Below are 25,171 nucleotides of genomic sequence, written 5' to 3' on the forward strand. Positions count from 1 at the left end.
AAATAAAAGTCTAAAACTGAAATGATCCTGCACAGTTCCTAGAAAAGGCTGACAGGGTTCCTGGGGTGAAGGTGGGAGCAGGCTGAGGTCACTCAAGTGACACAGCTGTGAACATTTTAAAAACACATGTGGAACTTCTCAAACAGGATCCCAGAATAAGGCAGAGAAAGATGTAAAACAATCTGGAACGCAGTCTAGACAACAGGAAGGCCAAATCAAAACACGCAGGGAGCAGCAGTTTGTGGGCAGGCGTACAGAATATTAATCAGATGAGGCAAGGCTATCGGGAATTTGTGACTCCCCCCCCGCTTCCCTTCCCCACACTCCTGTCTCTGCCACACTGCGTACATACTGCCGCCACAGATGGGCAGCTTGATACGAGTGCAGGACAATGATTTCTTGTTTATATGGTAACTGATTCTGATCCCCACATGAAGACGCTGGGTGAGAACTCGATCCAGCATTGAGAAATCCAATGCCACTCTCCTAATTCACGTTGGTTTAACTCACAGTTGGCGCTCCAAAGTGTGCGTATGTTACACATAACCATTTTCCTTTTATAATTTCTGCATCACGTGCTGGATAGAGGTCAAGAGATAAACATGAACTACAGTCATTAATTCGGGGCTCTAAGTTATGAGGAAAGACTCAAGAGGCTGAACTTGTTTACCTTATAAAATAGCAAACTGAAAGTCTTTAAAGTACTGAGAGGAATACATGATGGAGGTTTAAGTGAGGTCATGATTTGAACTGAGCCCAGAAATAGAGGAAGCAGGCTTGAAATTAACAAGCCATGAGCAATGCTAGAGGTTAAAGATTTTCTATCTCTCACAGTGTAGTGGTTATGTGGAACAGAGTCCCAGCTGAAAGCAGTTATTGCTATGTCAAATAACTTCTTCATAGAGGAGTTGGGAACGAGACCAGCGTTTACAGGGTGGGTGTGGAACGAGATTATCTCAGGCCCGATGAGACACAGTGGGGTAGATGTTCACCCCGAGCAGTAGTCCCAGCAGGGTAGCCTGCTCCATTTCAAGGGTTGGGCTCCATCATCTCACAACAACCTGACTTGGACATATATTGGCAGTCCTTCATTGTCGCTGAGTCAAAATCCTGGCACTCCCTAACTAACAGCATTGCGAGAGTACCCTCACCATGTGGACTACAGCGGTTCAAGAAGAAGGCTCACCATTACTTTCTCAAGTGCAAGTAGGGTTGGGCAATAAATGCGGGCCTTGCCAGTGATGCTGACATCCCGAAGAAAGATGGAAATAAAGTATTTATGTCCGCAGTGATTCCAAAGCCATCCGTATTTCTGGAGTTTATTTGATTGTTTTGTTCTCTCCTGCTACAGTTGATGTAGGTGCTGCAGTTGGTGTTGGTGTTTGTGTGGCCCGAGGTACTGATGCTGCTGTTTGGTGTTGGTGCTGCTGTTGAATCTGGTGATTCTGTTTGGTTCTGTTGGTGCTGTTGCAATTATTATTGGTGCTGTTTTTGGTGTAAGTGATACTGCTTGGTGCTGAAGCTTCTATTTGGTGTTAGTAATTCTTTCTGATGCTGGTGCTGCTGTTGAAACGCATGTTTCTGTTAAAGCTGCTGCAGTTGTGTAGTGCTGCAGCAGGTGGTGGTGTTGTAGGATGAGGTGTTGCTGTGGGAGAGGATGGTGCTGTAGGAGGTGTTGCTGTAGGGATTGGTGATGCTGGCATCGGTGAGGTCCGGAGGTCCGAACAGGCGAGGTCCTGAGATCGGAAGTGAAGAGGGGAGGACGGAGGAGGCACGGAAGAGGCACAGAGAGGTCAGAGCCCAGAGGTGGACAGCGTGGTCAAGACCAAGGGAAGACACAGCACGGGCCAATAGCGAAGCTGTGAGTTCGTGAGGTCCTGTGGGAAGGAGGAAGGAAGGAGGACAGTAGGAGTATGTTTGAGTTTGTGTGTAAGTATTGGCACATGTGGTGGAGCCTGGTCTCCAGTTGGCTTGGATCCCCTTGCCGCTGGACCCAGACCTTCCTCCCTGTGGTGGCAGGTGTGCATCGGCCACCCCATGTTAAAAGAAATCAAGCACAGGCATCTTCCACTGTTTAAAACGAGTTCATCAGTCACATGAGAACTCATTTTTAGTTTGGAAGCTAGTCATCCTCAATCCCGAAGGACTGCCTATGATGATGATAGTGTTGGTGATGCTGCAGGTGTCGGTGATGCTTTAGGTATCGGTGATGCTGCAGGTGTCGGTGATGCTGTAGGTGTCGGTGATGCTGTAGGTGTCGGTGATGCTGTAGGTGTCGGTGATGCTTTAGGTGTCCATAATGCTGTAGGTGTCCGTGGTGCTGTAGGTGTCGGTGATGCTTTAGGTGTCGGTGTTGCTGTAGGTGTTGGTGATGCTATAGGTGTCGGTGATGCTTTAGGTGTCCGTGGTGCTGTAGGTGTTGGTAATGCTTTAGGTGTCGGTGATGCTTTAGGTATCGGTGATGCTGCAGGTGTCGGTGATGCTGTAGGTGTCGGTGATGCTGTAGGTGTCGGTGATGCTGTAGGTGTCGGTGATGCTTTAGGTGTCCGTAGTGCTGTAGGTGTCCGTGGTGCTGTAGGTGTCGGTGATGCTTTAGGTGTCGGTGTTGCTGTAGGTGTTGGTGATGCTGTAGGTGTCGGTGATGCTGATGTTGGTGACGATGCTGTTGGTAATGCTGGCCTTGGTGATGCTGGTGACGGTAATGCTGTAGATGTTGGTTGCTGTGGGAGGCGGTGTTGTAAAAGATGGTGCTGCTGTCACTGATCCTCGTTCCTCAGTTGGTGCTAGAACTTCTGTTCAGTGTTGGTAATTCTGTCTGGAATTGATGCTAGTGCATCTGTTGGTGCTGATGGTGATGTGTGCTGCCAGTACTGCTGTTAATGCTGGTGCTACTGTTTGGTGTTGAGAGTATCACAGAAGCACACAGCACAGAAGGAAGCCATTCGCACCATCGTGCCTGTCGGAGCTATCCAATTAGTTTCTACTTCCGTGCACAATCCCCACATAGCCTGGAAATTTCTCCTTTTCAAGTTTCTCCTTTCCAAAATGTGGCACCCAGAATTGGATACAATACCCTAGCTGAGGCTGAACCAGTAGTTGAGAAAGGCTTACTATAACTTCTTTGATTTTATACTCCATGCCTTTATTTATAAAGTTAAAGACCCCATGAGATTTTCTAACAGCATTATCAACTTCTCATGCCACCTTCAAACATATTTGGTGATGCTGTAGGTGTTGGTGAGGCTGGTGTCGGTGATGCTGGTGTCAGTGATGTAGGAGGGGGTGTTGCTATAGGCGGTGTTGCTGTAGGATGGGGTGCTGCTGTGGGAGGGGGTGTTACTGTAGGAGGGGGTGTTGCTATAGGCGGTGTTGCTGTAGGATGGGGTGCTGCTGTGGGAGGGGGTGTTGCTGTGGTAGGTGGTATTGCTGTAAAAGATGGTGCTGCTGTCACTGATCCTTGTGCCTCTGTTGGTACTAGAACTTCTGTTCGCTGTTGGTAATTTTGCCTGGAATTTGTGCTAGTGCATCTGCTGATGCTGGTGCTACTGTTTGGTGTTGAGAGTATCATAGCAGCATATAACATAGGATAAAGCCATTCACACCATTGTGCCTGTCAGCTCTTTGAAAGAGCTATCCAATTAGTTTCTACCCCCCTGCACTATCTCCACATGCACTGGAAATTTCTCCTTTTCAAGTTTTTATCCAATTTGCTTTTGAAAGTTACTATTGAATCTGCTTTCACTGCCCTTTCAGGCAGTGCATTCCAGATCAGTACAACTCGCTGCATAAAAAAGTTCTCCTCATTTCCCCTCAGAATCTTTTGCCAATCATCTTAAATCTGTGTCCTTTGGTTACCAACCCTCTTGCCTGTGGTAACAGCTACACCACACCGACTCTTATCAAAATCCAGCAACATTTTGAACACCCCTATGAAATCCCCCCTTTACTTTCTCTGCTCTAAGAAGAACAATCCCAGCTTCTCTAGCCTCTGCACATAACTGAAGTCCCTCAACCCTCTTCAAGACCATGATGTCCTTCCTAAAGTGTGGCACCCAGAATTGGATGCAAAGTCTAGCTGAGTCTGAACTTGTCATGCCACCTTCAAACATTTTTGTATGTGAACAGCCCAGTTCCCTCTGGCACTGCTGTAGGTTTCCAGGATGCTGCTGGTGTTAGTGATGCTGGTGTCGGTGATGCTGGTGTCGGTGATGCTGGTGTCGGTGATGGTGATGTCGGTGATGCTGGTGTCGGTGATGCTGGTGTCGGTGATGGTGATGTCGGTGATGGTGGTGTCGGTGATGCTGGTGTTGGTGATGCTGGTGTTGGTGATGGTGGTGTCGGTGAGGCTGGTGTCGGTGATGCTGGTGTCGGTGATGGTGGTGTCGGTGAGGCTGGTGTCGGTGATGCTGGTGTCGGTGATGCTGGTGTCGATGATGCTGGTGTCGGTGAGGCTGGTGTCGGTGAGGCTGGTGTCGGTGAGGCTGGTGTCGGTGATGCTGGTGTCGGTGATGCTGGTGTCGATGATGCTGGTGTCGGTGAGGCTGGTGTCGGTGATGCTGGTGTCGGTGAGGCTGGTGTCGGTGATGCTGATGTCGGTGAGGCTGGTGTTGGTGATGCTGATGTCGGTGAGGCTGGTGTCGGTGATGCTGATGTTGGTGAGGCTGATGTCGGTGAGGCTGGTGTCGGTGACGGTGGTGTCGGTGATGCTGATGTCGGTGAGGCTGTAGGTATTGGTAATGCTGGTGTTGGTGTCGGTGATGCTGGTGTCGGTGATGCTGATGTTGGTGATGCTGGTGTCGGTGATGGTGGTGTCGGTGATGCTGATGTCGGTGAGGCTGGTGTCGGTGAGGCTGGTGTCGGTGAGGCTGGTGTCGGTGATGCTGATGTCGGTGAGGCTGGTGTCGGTGAGGCTGGTGTCGGTGAGGCTGGTGTCGGTGATGCTGGTGTCGGTGAGGCTGGTGTCGGTGATGCTGATGTCGGTGAGGCTGGTGTCGGTGATGCTGGTGTCGGTGATGCTGATGTCGGTGAGGCTGGTGTCGGTGATGCTGGTGTCGGTGATGCTGTAGGTATTGGTAATGCTGGTGTTGGTGTCGGTGATGCTGGTGTCGGTGATGCTGGTGTCGATGATGCTGGTGTCGGTGAGGCTGGTGTCGGTGATACTGGTGTCGGTGATGCTGGTGTCGGTGATGCTGGTGTCGGTGATGCTGGTGTTGGTGATGCTGATGTCGGTGAGGCTGGTGTCGGTGATGCTGGTGTCGGTGATGCTGTAGGTATTGGTAATGCTGGTGTTGGTGTCGGTGATGCTGGTGTCGGTGATGCTGATGTCGGTGATGCTGGTGTCGGTGATGCTGGTGTCGGTGAGGCTGGTGTCGGTGATGCTGGTGTCGGTGAGGCTGGTGTCGGTGATGCTGATGTTGGTGATGCTGGTGTCGGTGATGCTGGTGTCGATGATGCTGATGTCGGTGAGGCTGGTGTCGGTGATGCTGGTGTCGATGATGCTGATGTCGGTGAGGCTGGTGTCGGTGATGCTGATGTTGGTGATGCTGGTGTCGATGATGCTGATGTCGGGGAGGCTGGTATCGGTGAGACTGGTGTCGGTGAGGCTGGTGTCGGTGATGCTGATGTTGGTGATGCTGATGTTGGTGAGGCTGGTGTCGGTGATGCTGGTGTTGATGATGCTGATGTCGGTGAGGCTGGTGCCGGTGAACCTGGTGTCGGTGATGCTGGTGTCGGTGAGGCTGGTGTCGGTGATGCTGGTGTCGGTGATGCTGGTGTCGGTGATGGTGATGTCGGTGATGCTGGTGTCGGTGATGCTGGTGTTGGTGATGCTGGTGTCGATGATGCTGGTGTCGGTGATGGTGATATCGGTGATGGTGGTGTCGGTGATGCTGGTATTGGTGATGGTGGTGTCGGTGATGCTGATGTTGGTGAGGCTGGTGTCGGTGATGCTGCTGTCGGTGATGGTGGTGTCGATGATGCTGGTGTCGGTGATGCTGGTGTCGGTGATGCTGGTGTCGATGATGCTGGTGTCGGTGAGGCTGGTGTCAGTGATGCTGGTGTCGGTGATGCTGGTGTCGGTGATGCTGGTGTCGGTGAGGCTGGTGTCGGTGATGCTGGTGTCGGTGATGCTGGTGTCGGTGAGGCTGGTGTCGGTGAGGCTGGTGTCGGTGATGCTGGTGTCGGTGAGGCTGGTGTCGGTGATGCTGGTGTCGGTGAGGCTGGTGTCGGTGATGCTGATGTCGGTGAGGCTGGTGTTGGTGATGCTGATGTTGGTGAGGCTGATGTCGGTGAGGCTGGTGTCGGTGAACCTGGTGTCGGTGATGCTGGTGTCGGTGAGGCTGGTGTCGGTGATGCTGGTGTCGGTGATGCTGGTGTCGGTGATGGTGATGTCGGTGATGCTGGTGTCGGTGATGCTGATGTTGGTGATGCTGGTGTCGGTGATGGTGGTGTCGGTGAGGCTGGTGTCGGTGAGGCTGGTGTCGGTGACGCTGGTGTCGGTGATGGTGGTGTCGGTGATGCTGATGTCGGTGAGGCTGGTGTCGGTGATGCTGATGTCGGTGAGGCTGGTGTCGGTGAGGCTGGTGTCGGTGATGCTGGTGTCGGTGAGGCTGGTGTTGGTGATGCTGATGTCGGTGAGGCTGGTGTCGATGATGCTGATGTCGGTGAGGCTGATGTCGGGGAGGCTGGTGTCGGTGATGGTGGTGTCGGTGATGCTGATGTCGGTGAGGCTGGTGTCGGTGATGCTGGTGTCGGTGATGCTGATGTCGGTGAGGCTGGTGTCGGTGATGCTGGTGTCGGTGATGCTGCAGGTATTGGTAATGCTGGTGTTGGTGTCGGTGATGCTGGTATCGGTGATGCTGATGTTGGTGATGCTGGTGTCGGTGATGCTGGTGTCGGTGATGCTGGTGTCGATGATGTTGGTGTCGGTGAGGCTGGTGTCAGTGATACTGGTGTCGATGATGCTGATGTCGGTGAGGCTGGTGTCGGTGATGCTGGTGTCGATGATGCTGATGTCGGTGAGGCTGGTGTCGGTGATGCTGATGTTGGTGATGCTGGTGTCGATGATGCTGATGTCGGTGAGGCTGGTGTCGGTGAACCTGGTGTCGGTGATGCTGGTGTCGGTGAGGCTGGTGTCGGTGAGGCTGATGCCGGAGAGGCTGGTGTCGGTGATGCTGGTGTCGGTGATGCTGGTGTAGGTGATGCTGGTGTCGATGATGCTGGTGTCGGTGATGGTGATGTCGGTGATGGTGGTGTCGGTGATGCTGGTGTTGGTGATGGTGGTGTCGGTGATGCTGATGTTGGTGAGGCTGGTGTCGGTGATGCTGGTGTCGGTGATGGTGGTGTCGATGATGCCGGTGTCGGTGAGGCTGGTGTCGGGTGATGCTGATGTCGGTGAGGCTGGTGTCGGTGAGGCTGGTGTCGGTGATGCTGGTGTCGGTGATGGTGATGTCGGTGATGCTGGTGTAGGTGATGCTGGTGTTGGTGATGCTGGTGTCGATGATGCTGGTGTCGATGATGCTGGTGTCGGTGATGGTGATGTCGGTGATGGTGGTGTCGGTGATGCTGGTGTTGGTGATGGTGGTGTCGGTGATGCTGATGTTGGTGAGGCTGGTGTCGGTGATGCTGCTGTCGGTGATGGTGGTGTCGATGATGCTGGTGTCATTGAGGCTGGTGTCGGTGATGCTGGTGTCGGTGATGCTGATGTTGGTGAGGCTGGTGTCGGTGATGCTGGTGTCGGTGATGGTGGTGTCGATGATGCTGGTGTCGGTGAGGCTGGTGTCGGTGATGCTGGTGTCGGTGATGCTGGTGTCGGTGAGGCTGGTGTCGGTGAGGCTGGTGTCGGTGATGCTGGTGTCGGTGATGCTGGTGTCGGTGATGCTGATGTCGGTGAGGCTGGTGTTGGTGATGGTGGTGTCGGTGATGCTGATGTCGGTGAGGCTGTAGGTATTGGTAATGCTGGTGTTGGTGTCGGTGATGGTGGTGTCGGTGATGCTGATGTCGGTGAGGCTGGTGTCGGTGAGGCTGGTGTTGGTGATGCTGGTGTCGGTGATGGTGGTGTCGGTGATGCTGATGTCGGTGAGGCTGGTGTCGGTGATGCTGATGTCGGTGAGGCTGGTGTCGGTGATGCTGGTGTCGGTGAGGCTGGTGTCGGTGATGCTGGTGTCGGTGATGCTGATGTCGGTGAGGCTGGTGTCGGTGATGCTGATGTCGGTGAGGCTGGTGTCGGTGATGCTGGTGTCGGTGAGGCTGGTGTCGGTGATGCTGGTGTCGGTGATGCTGATGTCGGTGAGGCTGGTGTCGGTGATGCTGGTGTCGGTGATGCTGTAGGTATTGGTAATGCTGGTGTTGGTGTCGGTGATGCTGGTATCGGTGATGCTGATGTTGGTGATGCTGGTGTCGGTGATGCTGGTGTCGATGATGCTGGTGTCGGTGAGGCTGGTGTCGGTGATGCTGGTGTTGGTGAGGCTGGTGTCGGTGATGCTGATGCCGGTGAGGCTGGTGTCGGTGATGCAGATGTCGGTGAGGCTGGTGTCGATGATGCTGATGTCGGTGAGGCTGATGTCGGTGATGCTGGTGTCGGTGATGCTGATGTCGGTGAGGCTGGTGTCGGTGATGGTGGTGTCGGTGATGCTGATGTCGGAGAGGCTGTAGGTATTGGTAATGCTGGTGTTGGTGTCGGTGATGCTGGTGTCGGTGATGCTGATGTTGGTGATGCTGGTGTCGGTGATGGTGGTGTCGGTGATGCTGATGTCGGTGAGGCTGGTGTCGGTGAGGCTGATGTCGGTGAGGCTGGTGTCGGTGATGGTGGTGTCGGTGATGCTGATGTCGGTGAGGCTGGTGTCGGTGATGCTGGTGTCGGTGATGCTGATGTCGGTGAGGCTGGTGTCGGTGATGCTGGTGTCGGTGATGCTGCAGGTATTGGTAATGCTGGTGTTGGTGTCGGTGATGCTGGTATCGGTGATGCTGATGTTGGTGATGCTGGTGTCGGTGATGCTGGTGTCGGTGATGCTGGTGTCGATGATGTTGGTGTCGGTGAGGCTGGTGTCAGTGATACTGGTGTCGATGATGCTGATGTCGGTGAGGCTGGTGTCGGTGATGCTGGTGTCGATGATGCTGATGTCGGTGAGGCTGGTGTCGGTGATGCTGATGTTGGTGATGCTGGTGTCGATGATGCTGATGTCGGTGAGGCTGGTGTCGGTGAACCTGGTGTCGGTGATGCTGGTGTCGGTGAGGCTGGTGTCGGTGAGGCTGATGCCGGAGAGGCTGGTGTCGGTGATGCTGGTGTCGGTGATGCTGGTGTAGGTGATGCTGGTGTCGATGATGCTGGTGTCGGTGATGGTGGTGTCGATGATGCCGGTGTCGGTGATGCTGGTGTTGGTGATGGTGGTGTCGGTGATGCTGATGTTGGTGAGGCTGGTGTCGGTGATGCTGCTGTCGGTGATGGTGGTGTCGATGATGCTGGTGTCGGTGAGGCTGGTGTCGGTGATGCTGGTGTCGGTGATGGTGATGTCGGTGATGGTGGTGTCGGTGATGCTGGTGTTGGTGATGGTGGTGTCGGTGATGCTGATGTTGGTGAGGCTGGTGTCGGTGATGCTGGTGTCGGTGATGGTGGTGTCGATGATGCCGGTGTCGGTGAGGCTGGTGTCGGGTGATGCTGATGTCGGTGAGGCTGGTGTAGGTGATGCTGGTGTTGGTGATGCTGGTGTCGATGATGCTGGTGTCGATGATGCTGGTGTCGGTGATGGTGATGTCGGTGATGCTGGTGTAGGTGATGCTGGTGTTGGTGATGCTGGTGTCGATGATGCTGGTGTCGATGATGCTGGTGTCGGTGATGGTGATGTCGGTGATGGTGGTGTCGGTGATGCTGGTGTTGGTGATGGTGGTGTCGGTGATGCTGATGTTGGTGAGGCTGGTGTCGGTGATGCTGCTGTCGGTGATGGTGGTGTCGATGATGCTGGTGTCGGTGAGGCTGGTGTCGGTGATGCTGGTGTCGGTGATGCTGATGTTGGTGAGGCTGGTGTCGGTGATGCTGGTGTCGGTGATGGTGGTGTCGATGATGCTGGTGTCGGTGAGGCTGGTGTCGGTGATGCTGGTGTCGGTGAGGCTGGTGTCGGTGAGGCTGGTGTCGGTGATGCTGGTGTCGGTGATGCTGATGTCGGTGATGCTGATGTCGGTGAGGCTGGTGTTGGTGATGGTGGTGTCGGTGATGCTGATGTCGGTGAGGCTGTAGGTATTGGTAATGCTGGTGTTGGTGTCGGTGATGCTGGTGTCGGTGATGCTGATGTTGGTGATGCTGGTGTCGGTGATGGTGGTGTCGGTGATGCTGATGTCGGTGAGGCTGGTGTCGGTGAGGCTGGTGTTGGTGATGCTGGTGTCGGTGATGGTGGTGTCGGTGATGCTGATGTCGGTGAGGCTGGTGTCGGTGATGCTGATGTCGGTGAGGCTGGTGTCGGTGATGCTGGTGTCGGTGAGGCTGGTGTCGGTGATGCTGGTGTCGGTGATGCTGATGTCGGTGAGGCTGGTGTCGGTGATGCTGGTGTCGGTGATGCTGTAGGTATTGGTAATGCTGGTGTTGGTGTCGGTGATGCTGGTATCGGTGATGCTGATGTTGGTGATGCTGGTGTCGGTGATGCTGGTGTCGATGATGCTGGTGTCGGTGAGGCTGGTGTCGGTGATGCTGGTGTCGGTGAGGCTGGTGTCGGTGATGCTGATGCCGGTGAGGCTGGTGTCGGTGATGCTGATGTCGGTGAGGCTGGTGTCGATGATGCTGATGTCGGTGAGGCTGATGTCGGTGAGGCTGGTGTCGGTGATGGTGGTGTCAGTGATGCTGATGTCGGAGAGGCTGTAGGTATTGGTAATGCTGGTGTTGGTGTCGGTGATGCTGGTGTCGGTGATGCTGATGTTGGTGATGCTGGTGTCGGTGATGGTGGTGTCGGTGATGCTGATGTCGGTGAGGCTGGTGTCGGTGAGGCTGGTGTTGGTGATGCTGGTGTCGGTGATGGTGGTGTCGGTGATGCTGATGTCGGTGAGGCTGGTGTCGGTGATGCTGATGTCGGTGAGGCTGGTGTCGGTGAGGCTGGTGTCGGTGAGGCTGGTGTCGGTGAGGCTGGTGTCGGTGATGCTGATGTCGGTGAGGCTGGTGTCGGTGATGCTGGTGTCGGTGATGCTGATGTCGGTGAGGCTTGTGTCGGTGATGCTGGTGTCGGTGATGCTGTAGGTATTGGTAATGCTGGTGTTGGTGTCGGTGATGCTGATGTCGGTGATGCTGGTGTTGGTGATGCTGGTGTCGGTGAGGCTGGTGTTGGTGATGCTGGTGTCGGTGAGGCTGGTGTCGGTGATGCTGATGTCGGTGATGCTGGTGTCGGTGATGCTGGTGTCGATGATGCTGATGTCGGTGAGGCTGGTGTCGGTGATGCTGGTGTCGATGATGCTGATGTCGGTGAGGCTGGTGTCGGTGATGCTGATGTTGGTGATGCTGGTTTCGATGATGCTGATGTCAGTGAGGCTGGTATCGGTGAGGCTGTTGTCGGTGAGGCTGGTGTCGGTGATGCTGATGTCGGTGAGGCTGGTGTCGGTGATGCTGGTGTCGATGATGCTGATGTCGGTGAGGCTGGTGTCGGTGAGGCTGGTGTCGGTGAGGCTGGTGTCGGTGATGCTGGTGTCGGCGATGCTGATGTCGGTGAGGCTGGTGTCGGTGATGCTGGTGTCGGTGATGCTGTAGGTATTGGTAATGCTGGTGTTGGTGTTGGTGATGCTGGTGATGCTGTAGGTGTTAGTGATGGTGGTATTGATGTTGGTGATGTAGGAGGGGGTGTTGCTGTGGGAGGTGGTGTTGTAAGAGATGGTGCTGCTGTCACTGATCCTCATGCCTCACTTGGTGCTACAACCTCTGTTCAGTGTTGGTAATTCTGTCTGGAATTGATGCTAGTGCCTCTGTTGGTGCTGATGCTGATGTGTGCTGCCAGTACTGCTGTTAATGCTGGTGCTACTGTTTGGTGTTGAGAGTATCACAGAAGCACACAGCACAGGATGAAGCCATTCAGACCATCATCCTTGTCGGCTCTTTGAAAGAGCTATCCAATTAGTTTCTACTCCCCTGCGCTATCTCCACATGTCTAGTAAATTTCTCCTTTTAAAATTTTTATCCAATTGCCTTTTGAAAGTTACTTCCACCACCCTTTCAGGCAGTTCATTCCAGATCAGTACAATTCGCTGTGTAAAAAAGTTCTCCTAATTTCCCCCCTGAATTTTTTGCCAATCATCTTAAATCTGTGTCCTCTGATTACCAACTCTCCTGCCCGTGGTAACAGCTACACCACACTGATTCTATCAAAACCCATCAACATTTTTGAACACCCCTGTCATATCCCGCCTTTAGCTTCTCTGCTCTAAGAAGAACAATCCCAGCTTCTCTAGCCTCTCCACCTAACTAAAGTCCCTCAACCCTGGTACCATTTTAGTAAATTGCGGGAGATTTTCTAACAGCCTTATTTATTTGTCACGCCACCTTCAAACATTTTTGTATGTGAACAGTCCAGTTCCCTTTGGATGGTGTAAATTGCATAGGTGTCGGTGATGCTGTAGGTGTCGGTGATGCTGTAGGTGTCGGTGATGCTGTAGGTGTCGGTGATGCTGTAGGTGTTGGTGATGCTGTAGGTGTCGGTGATGCTGCAGGTGTCGGTGATGCTGTAGGTGTCGGTGATGCTGTAGGTGTTGGTGATGCCTTAGGTGTCGGTGATGCTGTAGGTGTTGGTGATGCTGCAGGTGTCGGTGATGCTGTAGGTGTTGGTGATGCTGTAGGTGTCGGTGATGCTGTAGGTGTCGGTGAAGCTGTAGGTGTTGGTGATGCTGTAGGTATCGGTGATGCTGTAGGTGTCGGTGATGCTGTAGGTGTCGGTGATGCTGTAGGTGTCGGTGATGCTGTAGGTGTTGATGATGCTGCAGGTGTCGGTGATGCTGCAGGTGTCGGTGATGCTGTAGGTGTCGGTGATGCTGCAGGTGTAGGTGATGCTGCAGGTGTCGGTGATGCTGTAGGTGTCGGTGATGCTGTAGGTGTCGGTGATGCTGTAGGTGTCGGTGATGCTGTAGGTGTTGGTGATGCTGCAGGTGTCGGTGATGCTGCAGGTGTTGGTGATGCTGCAGGTGTTGGTGATGCTGTAGGTGTCGGTGATGCTGTAGGTGTCGGTGATGCTGTAGGTGTTGGTGATGCTGTAGGTATCGGTGATGCTGCAGGTTTTGCTGATGCTGTAGGTGTCGGTGATGCTGTAGGTGTCGGTGATGCTGTAGGTGTCGGTGATGCTGTAGGTGTTGGTGATGCTGTAGGTATCGGTGATGCTGTAGGTGTCGGTGATGCTGATGTTGGTGAGGCTGGTGTCGGTGATGCTGGTGTCGATGATGCTGATGTCGGTGAGGCTGGTGTCGGTGAGGCTGGTGTCGGTGATGCTGGTGTCGGTGAGGCTGGTGTCGGTGATGCTGGTGTCGGTGATGCTGTAGGTATTGGTAATGCTGGTGTTGGTGTCGGTGATGCTGGTGTCGGTGATGCTGATGTTGGTGAGGCTGGTGTTGGTGATGCTGGTGTTGGTGATGGTGGTGTCGGTGATGCTGGTGTCGGTGATGCTGTAGGTATTGGTAATGCTGGTGTTGGTGTTGGTGATGCTGGTGATGCTGTAGGTGTTAGTGATGGTGGTATTGGTGTTGGTGATGTAGGAGTGGGTGTTGCTGTGGGAGGTGGTGTTGTAAGAGATGGTGCTGCTGTCACTGATCCTCATGCCTCACTTGGTGCTACAACCTCTGTTCAGTGTTGGTAATTCTGTCTGGAATTGATGCTAGTGCCTCTGTTGGTGCTGATGCTGATGTGTGCTGCCAGTACTGCTGTTAATGCTGGTGCTACTGTTTGGTGTTGAGAGTATCACAGAAGCACACAGCACAGGATGAAGCCATTCAGACCATCATCCTTGTCCGCTCTTTGAAAGAGCTATCCAATTAGTTTCTACTCCCCTGCGCTATCTCCACATGTCTAGTAAATTTCTCCTTTTAAAATTTTTATCCAATTGCCTTTTGAAAGTTACTTCCACCACCCTTTCAGGCAGTTCATTCCAGATCAGTACAATTCGCTGTGTAAAAAAGTTCTCCTAATTTCCCCCCTGAATTTTTTGCCAATCATCTTAAATCTGTGTCCTCTGATTACCAACTCTCCTGCCCGTGGTAACAGCTACACCACACTGATTCTATCAAAACCCATCAACATTTTTGAACACCCCTGTCATATCCCGCCTTTAGCTTCTCTGCTCTAAGAAGAACAATCCCAGCTTCTCTAGCCTCTCCACCTAACTAAAGTCCCTCAACCCTGGTACCATTTTAGTAAATTGCGGGAGATTTTCTAACAGCCTTATTTATTTGTCACGCCACCTTCAAACATTTTTGTATGTGAACAGTCCAGTTCCCTTTGGATGGTGTAAATTGCATAGGTGTCGGTGATGCTGTAGGTGTTGGTGATGCTGTAGGTATCGGTGATGTTGTAGGTGTCGGTGATGCTGTAGGTGTTGGTGATGCTGTAGGTGTCGGTGATGCTGTAGGTGTTGGTAATGCTGCAGGTGTCGGTGATGCTGTAGGTGTCGGTGATGCTGTAGGTGTCGGTGATGCTGTAGGTGTTGGTGATGCTGTAGGTGTCGGTGATGCTGCAGGTGTCGGTGATGCTGCAGGTGTCGGTGATGCTGCAGGTGTTGGTGATGCTGCAGGTGTCGGTGATGCTGTAGGTGTCGGTGATGCTGCAGGTGTCGGTGATGCTGTAGGTGTCGGTGATGCTGCAGGTTTTGGTGATGCTGTAGGTGTCGGTGATGCTGTAGGTGTCGGTGATGCTGTAGGTGTCGGTGCTGCTGCAAGTGTTGGTGATGTTTGTAACAATGTAATGTATAGCACCCACTATCTAGGAGGTCTAGAGTCCTGAATCTGTTTTAAGAAACCTGCTTGTCTGATGAGGAACTCCATTTTAAACTGCACATGGCTGTCTGAGATCTCCCAAATAAGTAGTGTTAATTTGAACTAAGAGTGTTCAAGAAATTTTATAAAACATGGTGTCAGAAGCGGAGACTTCCGATCTTTCGTTGAACGCATCGAACTATAAGACTTTTTCGTGCCGATCGAAATCGACGTTAAGCAATGCTTTCTACACATCGTGTGTGGATCCGTGAAGGGTGGTAAATAGTCATACGTTTGTAAATAATCTAGAGGTATTAGTAAAGTAAACTTAAGGTAGCGGAAGCTATTGTAGAGCCTTGATTGAAAAAGTAATTCTACAAATACATGCCCACAATATTTTACTATTAGACTTGTTCTAGTCCTCTGGTTATTTGAACTGTATACATGTATGTGACAAACTCAAAGTCCTAAACTTTAGTGAGCTATCATGACCACCATGGTGCCAACTCCCACGCACATTCCTCTCCAACCTCCATTGCAAGTGACTGGCAATTTGAAAGCCAACTGGAAAAAATTCAACAGCTGTGGGACAGCTCTGAAATTATCATGAATATTGTGGAAAAACCAGATAGAATTAAGGTTGCAACGTTTATCATTGCTATTGGCAGAGATGCCCTAGATGTCCACAATAATCTTCCCTACAAATCAGAGAAAGATAAGCAGGAAATTGAGATTATTTTGAAGCTCTGGGAAGAGCACTGTAAAGATAAAACCAACATCATCTATGAACGGTATCAGTTCAACAACTGTGTACAAGGGGACGAGCGGTTTGACAGATATCTTGTGAAAGTGAGGGAGCTAGCATCATCATGTGATTTCTGCAATTTGAGGGATGATTTCATCAGAGACCCCATAGTCTGCGGAATATCTGAGAACACTCTGGGTAAGAGGCTGGTGCAAGAATCAAGCCTAACACTCGATAAATGTGTGATGCTCTGTAAAGCTGCAGAGGCCACAGTTGCGCAAATGAAATCCATGAAGCTCACGAAAACAGATTTCGATTCTGAAGATGTCAAAGCTGTCAAACAGAAACTGTGGTGTATCTAGCACACAAATCACTGACTCCACACGGTCTGGTGTAAGTCTAACTGCTGTGACCTTCGTCCTTTATTGTTCAGCTCCAGAGTGCCTCTCAGGTGTGGTGGTCAGCCTTTTATAGCGCCTGTTGCAGGCACTTCCAGGTTTCCCACCACAGCGCCCTCTGTGGTGTGGCATTGTGCTTACATTACATTTAAGGTACCAGGACGATACACACATCAATACATAACAGAAACCCCGACCCACAAAGAAAGAATTCACAGACAAAGAGTTCATGAACAATTGTAGATATTGTGGCAAAAGACATAAGCTGTCAAAAACTAAATGCCCAGCAGATGGGAAGATCTTCACAAGTTGCGGAAAACAACATCACCTTTATCTAAAGTGCAGGCTGAGTGGATCGAGGCAGAAGTCTACACATAAGCATAAAAGTTCATATACTATATGAAGACAGTGATGATTCTAATTTTGAAGCCATGACGATAAAGATGCTTGGTAAAGTTGATCGCACAATCAAGGACAAAGCTGACAGAAAGTATCCTCATAGGCAGTCCCTCGGAATCGAGGAAGACTTGCTTCCACTCTTAGCATGAGTTCTTAGGTGGTTGTATAGTCCAATACGAGAACCACAGTCTCTGTCACAGGTGGGACAAATAATCATTGAGGAAAAGGGTGGGCAGGGAGCCTGGTTTGCCACACGCTCCTTCCGCTGCCTGCGCTTGATTTCTGCATGCTCTCGGCGATCATACTCAAGGAGCTCAGCGCTAACCCGAATGCACTTCCTCCACTTAGGGTGGTCTATGGCCAAGGACTCCCAGATGTCAGTGGGGATGTCGCACTTTATCAGCGAGGCTTTGAGAGTGTCCTTGTAACGTTTCCGCTGCCCACCCTTGGCTCGTTTGCCATGGACGAGTTCCGAGTAGAGCGCTTGCTTTGGGAGTCTCATATCTGGCATGCGAACTATGTGGCCTGCCCAGCAGAGCTGATCAAGTGTGGTCAGTGCTTCAATGTTGGGGATGTTGGCCTGGATGAGGACGCTAATGTTTATGCGTCTGTCCTCCCAGGGGATTTTCAGGATCTTGCGGAGACATCGCTGGTGGTATTTCTCCAGCGACTTGAGGAAAGTATCCTAACAAGATTATGGCTACCTTCTCCATTAAAAGTGAAATGGTAAAATGCATATAGATAGTGGGGCCATGTGCAATGTGCTACCTCTTAGATACTCACCTAAAGAATCTAAGACAGCACTGTCACTATATTACAGCCATGCAACCATTCCAGTGGTAGGGGCTTGTAATGTGTCACTGGAAAATACAAAGAACAAGCAAAAGTACATTGTGCCCTTTATGATCATTGAGGTCTAAAGTGCACCACTGATTGGCTCATGCATTGCTCAACAGTTACAACAGTTACAACTGATACAAGTGCAGTATCAGAATATCGCGGTGATAAATGAACCACGCGAGTTGCAAACTACAAAGAAGGCAAACATCTCGCTAGCGTCAAAAACTGATATCAACAATGTGTATCTAGATGTGTTTAAGTGACTTGGACACATGCTAGGGACAGTTCACCTTGAAGAATGAATCAGCGACACCAGCTGTAATGCCACCCAGACAGGTGCTAATTGCAATCAAATAAACACTGAGAGAGGAACTCGATCGTTTGGAAAAATGACTAATCACGAAAGCTGTTGAACCGATGGACTGGGTATCCAATCTATTACAAAAACCAAATGGAAAGATACGAGTATGTATTGACCCTCAACATCTGAACAATGCCCTGAAAGCTGGACACTATCCACTTCCTGTGATCGATAACATCTTGCCGCAGATGTCAAATGGAAAAGTCTTCACTGAAGCAGACTGCAAGGAGGGTTTCTTGCAATGTGAACTAGACACAGCGTCATCCTACGTTACGACCTTCCAGACTCCATGGGGACGATATCGATATAATAGAATGCCATTTGGCATCAGTCCTGCCAGCAGACTTCCAGCAGAAGCTAGACCAGAACCTTGAGGGTCTAGATGGAGTCTCCAAGATTGTAGATGATATCTTGATCACTGGATGCGGCGAGACACTTAAAGAGGCCAATCATGATGATAATGCAAACTTACGCAAATTCATTAAGAGGTGCAGAGAGCGAAATATCAAACTAAACTTTGATAAGTCCGAATACAAGAGCTCCCATGTGAAATACATGGGACACATACTGTTTAGTGATGGACTCAAAGCCGACCCAAGCAAAGTGGTCGCAGTCAACAAAATGCAGAAACCGCAGGATGTCACAGGTGTACAACGATTTGTTGGCATGGCAAAGTACCCCACAAAATTCTTGCCAAATCTTTCAGACCTCAGCGAGCCTCTGCGATGGCTTACTCATAAAGACACGGTCTGGAAATGGACTGAAGAACAAGACAAAGCATTTGAAGCTCTCAAACAATGCGTGACAGCTTCTCCGGTGCTCAAGTACTTTGACCTCAAACTTGCAACTGAAGGTCGAGGAGATGCTTCGAGCAAGGGTCTTGGGTTTGTCCTTCTGCAACAGGGACAATCACGCATATACGAGCCGAGCGCTCACTCCAGCAGAAATATGATGCTTTCAAATCGAAAAGGAGCTGCTTGCTCAAGTCTTCGGAATAGAACAAAACAATCAATATGTATACGGTCGCAAGATCATGCTATGGACAGACCATAAGCCTTTGGTTGCCATACAACGCAAGCCATTATCTGTAGCACCCAAGTGGCTACTACATCTGCTCATTCAGCTCAACCAATATGACGATGAAATAAAATACGAACCAGGATAAAAAAATGTGTCTCGCAGACACCCTCTCACGCACATACCTCAAAAACGTGGAGAGATCATCGACAGAAATTGCAGTGGAATGCATCCAAATGGTGGACTTTTTCCACTCTCCAAATAAGGACTGACTAACATATAACACATAAATGCAAGTGACTCCACACTACAACTGGTCATACAACAAATCACAACAGGATTACCAGAAACGACACGTGAATGCTGGCCTGAAACGCATGCATACTTCAAAGTCCGTGACGAACTCACAACACAGGATGGCATAGTCTTCAAAGGCTATCTCTGTGTCAAACCAAAAACCCTGAGATCCGACATCCATCAGCGACTCTCACACTGGCGTCGAGAGCACTCTTCGACATGCCAGACAATCCGTTTACTGGCCAGGACTGAACAGTGACATAACAGACTATGTTTCAAAGTGTCAAACATGCAACACTTGGATAAAGAAACAATAAGACAAGGTTTGTGTTATTGTTTGTTAAACTAGTAGTTGTTTATTCATAAGAAGTTAATTACCGGTTTATATTGAGGCTCACTTTAATTCATTTTGTTTCTTATGAAAGGAAAGGTGTAATTTAAAAAAATATATATTTTATTCGTTGCCAATCTTTCCAATTCTTTGTCAGATCAACTTGTCAGATCATAAACGCCAAAGGTCACCTTGCGCCCAAACAAAGATCACTCTGCGCCAATGATTTTGCTCTTAGCCAAAAGGCCTAGAGCCAAGGCTGCACTGTTCCTGGAAGTACTGCAATACCAGGGTTCGTGCATGGAGTTGGATGAGGTGTCCCCCACCCATCTCCATGGAGGTGGACGGAGCAAGCCACCCACCCACCTCCTATTTCCAAAAAGCATAGAAGAACCACCTTCCTGATCCAGGGAGAACCACTTTCTGGTCATGGTTATTCCCCTGTCAGGTCAGTTATGCATGATCTTAGCCAAAAGGAAAGGTGTAATTTTTTTTTAAATGTTTTATTCATTGCCAATCTTTCCAATTCTTTGTCAGATCATAAACGCCAAAGGTCACCTTGCACCCATCAAGGATCACTCTGCGCCAATGATTTTGCTCTTAGCCAAAAGGCCTAGAGCCAAAGCACCGTTCCTGGAAGTACTGCAATACCAGGCGTGCCATGGAGGTGGAGGTGGAGGTGGAGGTGGATGGGTCAAGCCACCCCACCCACCTCCTATTTCCAAAAAACATAGGAGAACCACCTTCCTGATCCAGGGAGAACCACTTTCTGGTCATGGTTACTCCCCTGTCAGGTCAGTTACGCATGATCTTAGCCAAAAGGCCGAGAAGCGATGAAAGGTGTAATTTAAAAAAAAAAAATTTTTTTAATTCGTTGCCAATCTTTCCAATTCTTTGTCAGATCACAAACGCCAGAGGTCACCTTGCACCTGTCAAGGATCACTCTGCGCCAATGCTCTTAGCCAAAAGGCCTAGAGCCACTGCACCGTTCCTGGAAGTACTGCAATACCAGGTTCGTGCCATGGAGGTGGATGGGTCAGGCCCCCCACACACCTCCTATTTCCGAAAGGTGTAATGATATTTTTATTTTTTATTTTTATTTTTTATTTATTTATTTATTTATTCGTTGCCAATCTTTCCAATTCTTTGTCAGATCATCTTGTCAGATTACAAACGCCAGAGGTCACCTTGCACACATCAAGCATCACTCTGCGCCAATGCTCTTAGCCAAAAGGCCTAGAGCCACTGCACCGTTCCTGGAAGTACTGCAATACCAGGTTCGTGCCATGGAGGTGGATGGGTCAGGCCCCCCACACACCTCCGTGGAGGTGGATGGGTCAAGCCACCCCACACTTGGTGTAATTTTTTGTTTTTAAATCGTAGCCAATCTTTCCAATTCTTTGTCAGATCACAAACACCAGAGGTCACCTTGCACACATCAAGGATCACTCTGCGCCAATGCTCTTAGCCAAAATGCCTAGAGCCACTGCACCGTTCCTGGAAGTACTGCAATACCAGGTTCGTGCCATGGAGGTGGATGGGTCAGGCCCCCCACACACCTCCATGGAGTTGGATGGGTCAAACCACCCCACCCACCTCCTATTTCCAAAAAGTATAGGAGAACCACCTTCCTGATCCAGGGAGAACCACTTTGGGGTCATGGTTACTCCCCTGTCAGGTCAGTTACGCATGATCTTAGCCAAAAGGCCGAGAAGCGATGATATTTTTATTTATTTATTTATTTTTTATTCGTTGCCAACAGAGCCTTCCAGATTCTGCATAATTGCGGTCAATTTTGCATGTCCTAAAAACATTCTGAAAAAGTTCATTGTCAGGACAGAAGTAGCCAGTGGATTTGAGACATCTGGTGTATTTGGAATAATGATAGACTCAAAATATTGGTAATGAGAGGTATCAGGTATATTTTGGGCTCTGATGTACCCAGCTTATTGGTGCATTAGGGATATGGGTATATTTGAAATTCAGTTATATGTGAAGCGTTAAGTATTTGGGGATATTGGATGTGTCTGTGGTATCTTATACATTGGTACTTGGTAAATCTGGGGTATGTCACATTGGAAACTGGTAAATTTGGGGTATGTAGCATACATAGGGCATCCCAGAGTCTCTGCGGTATTGGTGTTTCTGCTGTATTCGAGGTGTTGTGTACATGGAGTGTCTGTATCTGGGATATGTGGTGTGTCTCAAGCTTTGGAGTATTGAGTGTTTGATGTAGTTGAGGTATTGCTGGATCTAATCTTTTGAGCGTATTAGTGCTCTCGTTCTCTGTCCTATTGAAATTGCCTTGTCATTAATTTCCAATAGTGTGCTTCTCATTTAATGCTAATTGCTGTAGTTTGTGGCATTTGGTGGGGAGGGAGAAGGGAGAAAGAGACTGTAGCCAAATTTCAATAATCACTCATGAGAAAACATATCTGTGCCTTTCGCTGTTCCCAAGTGTACCTAACTCCAGACAACTATGTGGGTGGGTTTTCCCTCACAGAAAAGGCAATCGTGTTTAACTCTGTGGTAGAGAACATAGTGGTGTGTCATACCATCTACAAGATGCATTGCAGCAACTCGCCAAGACTTCTTCGACAGCACCTCCCAAATCCACGATCTCTGCTGCCTGGAAGGACAAGTGCAGCAGGCGCATGGGAACACCATGACCTCCAAGTTCTTCGCCAAGTCACACACACTGACTTAGAAATATATCGCCGTTCCTTCATCGTCGCTGGGTCAAAATCCTGGAGCTCTCTCCCTAACAGCACCGTGGGACTACCTTCACCACATGGACTGCAGCGGTTCAAGAAGGCGGCTCACCACCATCTTCTCAAGGCCAATTAGCGACGGGCAATAAATACTGGCCTTGTCAGCGACGCCCACAGCCCATAAATGAAAAAAACATTTCGGAACAACCCCACAGCCAAAAGATCCAACAAAAACAGAGTTCAGCCAAAGTCTATTCCATAAAACACAGCAGTTTTCCTTCTCCCTGTGTCCACAGTCGGTTGAAAACAAGACTCTTTTCACAGTGTTTTGCTCTATCTCATTCTTTCCCTGGTTCGCAACTTGGTGGAACTCCTCATCTCCCTCTGTCATTTCTGCATACTGCAATCTACAAACTTTAAAATCTCTTTATCTCTATTCCCTGATCTACCATGTCTTATTTTCTCCTGCTTTCGACCTTTTTGGTGTCTTGCACTATGGACCTTGGCTCTTCACTGAAGCTTTTCAAAAAAAAAAAGATGTCTAGCAACTGTTATTGTCCTGCCTTGCATTTGACTATGACAGGATCAGCTGACAACCTGAACACATTTCCTTCCATTTTTATGGAGAGCAAAATCACATCGAGTAGGCTAACCTCATCTGGTCTACAGATCTGTGCAGCTTTGGACTAGACCAAGTCCAACAGGGAGAGATTAGTAGTATCATTATCCCTCGGAGTCGCGGATAACTTGCTTCCACACTAGAAATGAATTCTCAGGTGACTGAAGAGTCCGATACGGGACCTACAGTCTCTGTCACAGCTGGGGCAAATGGTGGTTGAAGGAACGGGTGGGTGGGGAGCCTGCGTTGCCGTGCGCTCCTTCCACTGTCGACACTTGACTTCAGCTTGCTCCCGGCGAAGAGACTCGAGGTGATCAGCACCTTCCCGGATGCTTTTCCTCCACTTTGGGCGGTTTTGGGCCAGGGATTCCCAGGTGTCAGTGGGGATGTTACATTTTTTCAAGGAAGCTTTAAGGGTGTCCTTGAATTAGTATACAGCAAACCTAACACATCTACAATATTCCATTATTGGGTGGTACAGGCTTTGTAGACCCATTGTTGGAATAGAGTAGGAGGATTTGCACTTTATTCTGATTGCACTTTACCTGAAAGTGCTCAGTGGTATAATGTAAAGGGAACTTTATTTGCATCTAACATTGGCTGTACTTTACATGACAGTGTTTAATGTGACAGTGTGGCAGCAGCTTGTTTCTATATTTAACCTGTTTTATACCCGGCATGGAAGGGCTTGCTGGGATGGTGTAGAAAGAGCCCATGCTGTAGGTGACCTAGGAGTGCTTGATGATCGATTTAGAGGAATTTTTCCTCTGCATTTAACTTTGCTATACCTAACCATTGGCCAAAGGGATTATGAGGTGTGTCCATGCTATGGTCAGGAGGTTTTTAGCAATGCACTCACATATTTTCTGGTGGGTTGTGGTGCTCATTGGTCACTAAGGAGGAGTTCTGGGAGCTATTTAAGAGCTCAGCCCTCAGCTGTCCGTTCCAATGACCAGCTATTGGTTAGCCTCCTTTGGGGGAGGGTTGAATTGGCTCCAAGCTGATCTGCCTGATGGTGGAGGATTGATATAGACTCAATTCTCTATGGAAGACTTGGTAACCAGTTACTTGAACCAGATGGATCTGCAATCAAACCAAAGGCAACATGAGGGGAAACTTTTTTACGCAACGAGTGATTAGGATCTGTAATGCACTGCCTGAAAGGGTGGTGGAGGCAGACTCAATTTTATCTTTCAGAAGGGAGTTGGCTAAGTATCTGAAGGAAAAAAAATTGCAGAGCTACGGGGAAAGAGAGGGGGGAGTGAGACTAATTGAATTGCTCTTGCAGAGAGCCGGCATGGGCTCGATGGGCCAAATGGCCTCCTTCTGTACTGTAACCATTCTATGATTCAATGATTCAATCAGTTTGCCTCACTTATGGGATCTGGAAGGGTAGACAGGTCACTAAGGACCGGGGTTCTTCTTACATAGCTCCAAATAACCCTACAATCCAATGCTATAACAGGTAGCTATAGAATGTCCACTGGAGTGTGGTACCAGAGGGTGACCAGTGGCAATATTTTAAAATTTACAGTTTAGATTTAACCACAATATTAACTTAATTTCAAACTCTGCCATATTTCGTAATGCATACACTGTCCATTTCAGATGCATGAATTAAGAAAATCGGAGCCCAGGTGATAAAACAATGTGACAGAAGACTTGAAACTGAAAGTACTGGATGCAAGGCCACCTCACAACCTTATTGGTGTTACACAGTTCTCCTTATTGGTGTTAACAGGAAAAGATGACAAGTTTCCTACACGGAAGGAAAAAGGGCTGAAAATAGAAGCCTAGAAATGATTATTTTAGCAAATGCTTTAGCCCATTGAAAATAAATTGGCTAGTGTCTATGTTAAACTAGCAGACGAAGAAATGCCAAAAGAATGATTAAGCATACGTCCGCTGTTGACACTAACACTCATTTCTCGGCTTGATAGGTAATAAAAGCAATGTTTTATTTAAAAGATCTGAGACTTTTCCTTTTCTCTAACATTAGATGTGGCCAATGTAAGAATCTCCAGCCTTGCACGATTGCTGATGGTCGATGCCTAGCCTGTGAGCCTGGATGGAATGGAACCAGATGTGATAGGATATGCTCTGCAGGCTTCTACGGGGAAGGGTGTGGAGAACAATGTCCCCGTTGCAAAGATGGACACGCTTGTAACCATATCAATGGCAAATGCCTGCACTGCAATCCCGGATGGATTGGAGCTCGGTAAGGATTTGCTTCAGCTGCTCATTGCCTTGTCAAGCTGAGGGTCTTGTCAACCTTTAATTCCAGCTTTCTCTGCTAGTTTGTTTCTCCTGAAGGCATTGATTGTTTGCTGGAGTACGTCTACCCTAGGACCAATCACTCTCCAGTATATTGGAAGCAGTTCAGAGAAGGTTCACTCGGTTGATTCCTGAGATGAAGAGGTTGACTTAGGAAGGGATTGACTTATGAAGAAAGTTTTAGCAGCTTAGGCCTGTACTCATTGGAGTTTAGAAGAATGAGAGGTGATCTTATTGAAACATATAAGATACCGAGGGGG

The 25,171-nt window shown here is 49.5% G+C and overlaps 2 protein-coding genes and 2 pseudogenes across 2 annotated transcripts in view; 1 reads left to right on the top strand and 3 right to left on the bottom strand.

Moving 5' to 3' along the window:
- Positions 1 to 25,171, top strand: part of scarf2 (scavenger receptor class F, member 2) — a 92,881-nt gene that overhangs the window by 15,473 nt on the left and 52,237 nt on the right. Inside the window, exon 5 of the mRNA XM_070886366.1 lies at positions 24,637 to 24,855. Coding sequence (XP_070742467.1) covers positions 24,637 to 24,855 — 219 coding nt within the window. The remainder of the gene's footprint in view (positions 1 to 24,636; positions 24,856 to 25,171) is intronic.
- On the bottom strand, positions 2,593 to 12,456 carry LOC139268355 (serine-rich adhesin for platelets-like). The gene is made up of 12 exons (XM_070886429.1): positions 12,446 to 12,456; positions 9,626 to 9,865; positions 9,205 to 9,429; positions 8,852 to 9,144; positions 7,841 to 7,938; positions 7,700 to 7,728; positions 7,430 to 7,653; positions 7,098 to 7,383; positions 6,595 to 7,037; positions 5,665 to 5,723; positions 3,341 to 3,506; positions 2,593 to 2,720 (listed from the first exon to the last, which is right to left on the bottom strand). Exons 1-12 carry the CDS (start codon positions 12,454 to 12,456, stop codon positions 2,593 to 2,595), a joined length of 2,202 nt encoding a protein of 733 aa, XP_070742530.1.
- On the bottom strand, positions 19,924 to 20,142 carry LOC139269931 (U2 spliceosomal RNA; annotated as a pseudogene).
- LOC139269939 (U2 spliceosomal RNA) lies at positions 20,789 to 21,026 on the bottom strand (annotated as a pseudogene).

This window comes from Pristiophorus japonicus, chromosome 8 (assembly GCF_044704955.1).
Source record: "Pristiophorus japonicus isolate sPriJap1 chromosome 8, sPriJap1.hap1, whole genome shotgun sequence".
In the NCBI taxonomy this organism is placed as follows: Eukaryota; Metazoa; Chordata; class Chondrichthyes; family Pristiophoridae; genus Pristiophorus; species Pristiophorus japonicus.

Excerpts from the sequence above, each read along its gene's own strand:
- LOC139268355 (XM_070886429.1), bottom strand. Across the intron at positions 7,939-8,851 it reads CATCAGCATCACCGACACCA|CCTCACCGACATCAGCATCA; the intron begins GCATCACCGACA and ends CAATACCTACAG. Across the intron at positions 5,724-6,594 it reads CACCAGCCTCACCGACACCA|CATCACCGACACCAGGTTCA; the intron begins GCATCACCGACA and ends CACCGACACCAG.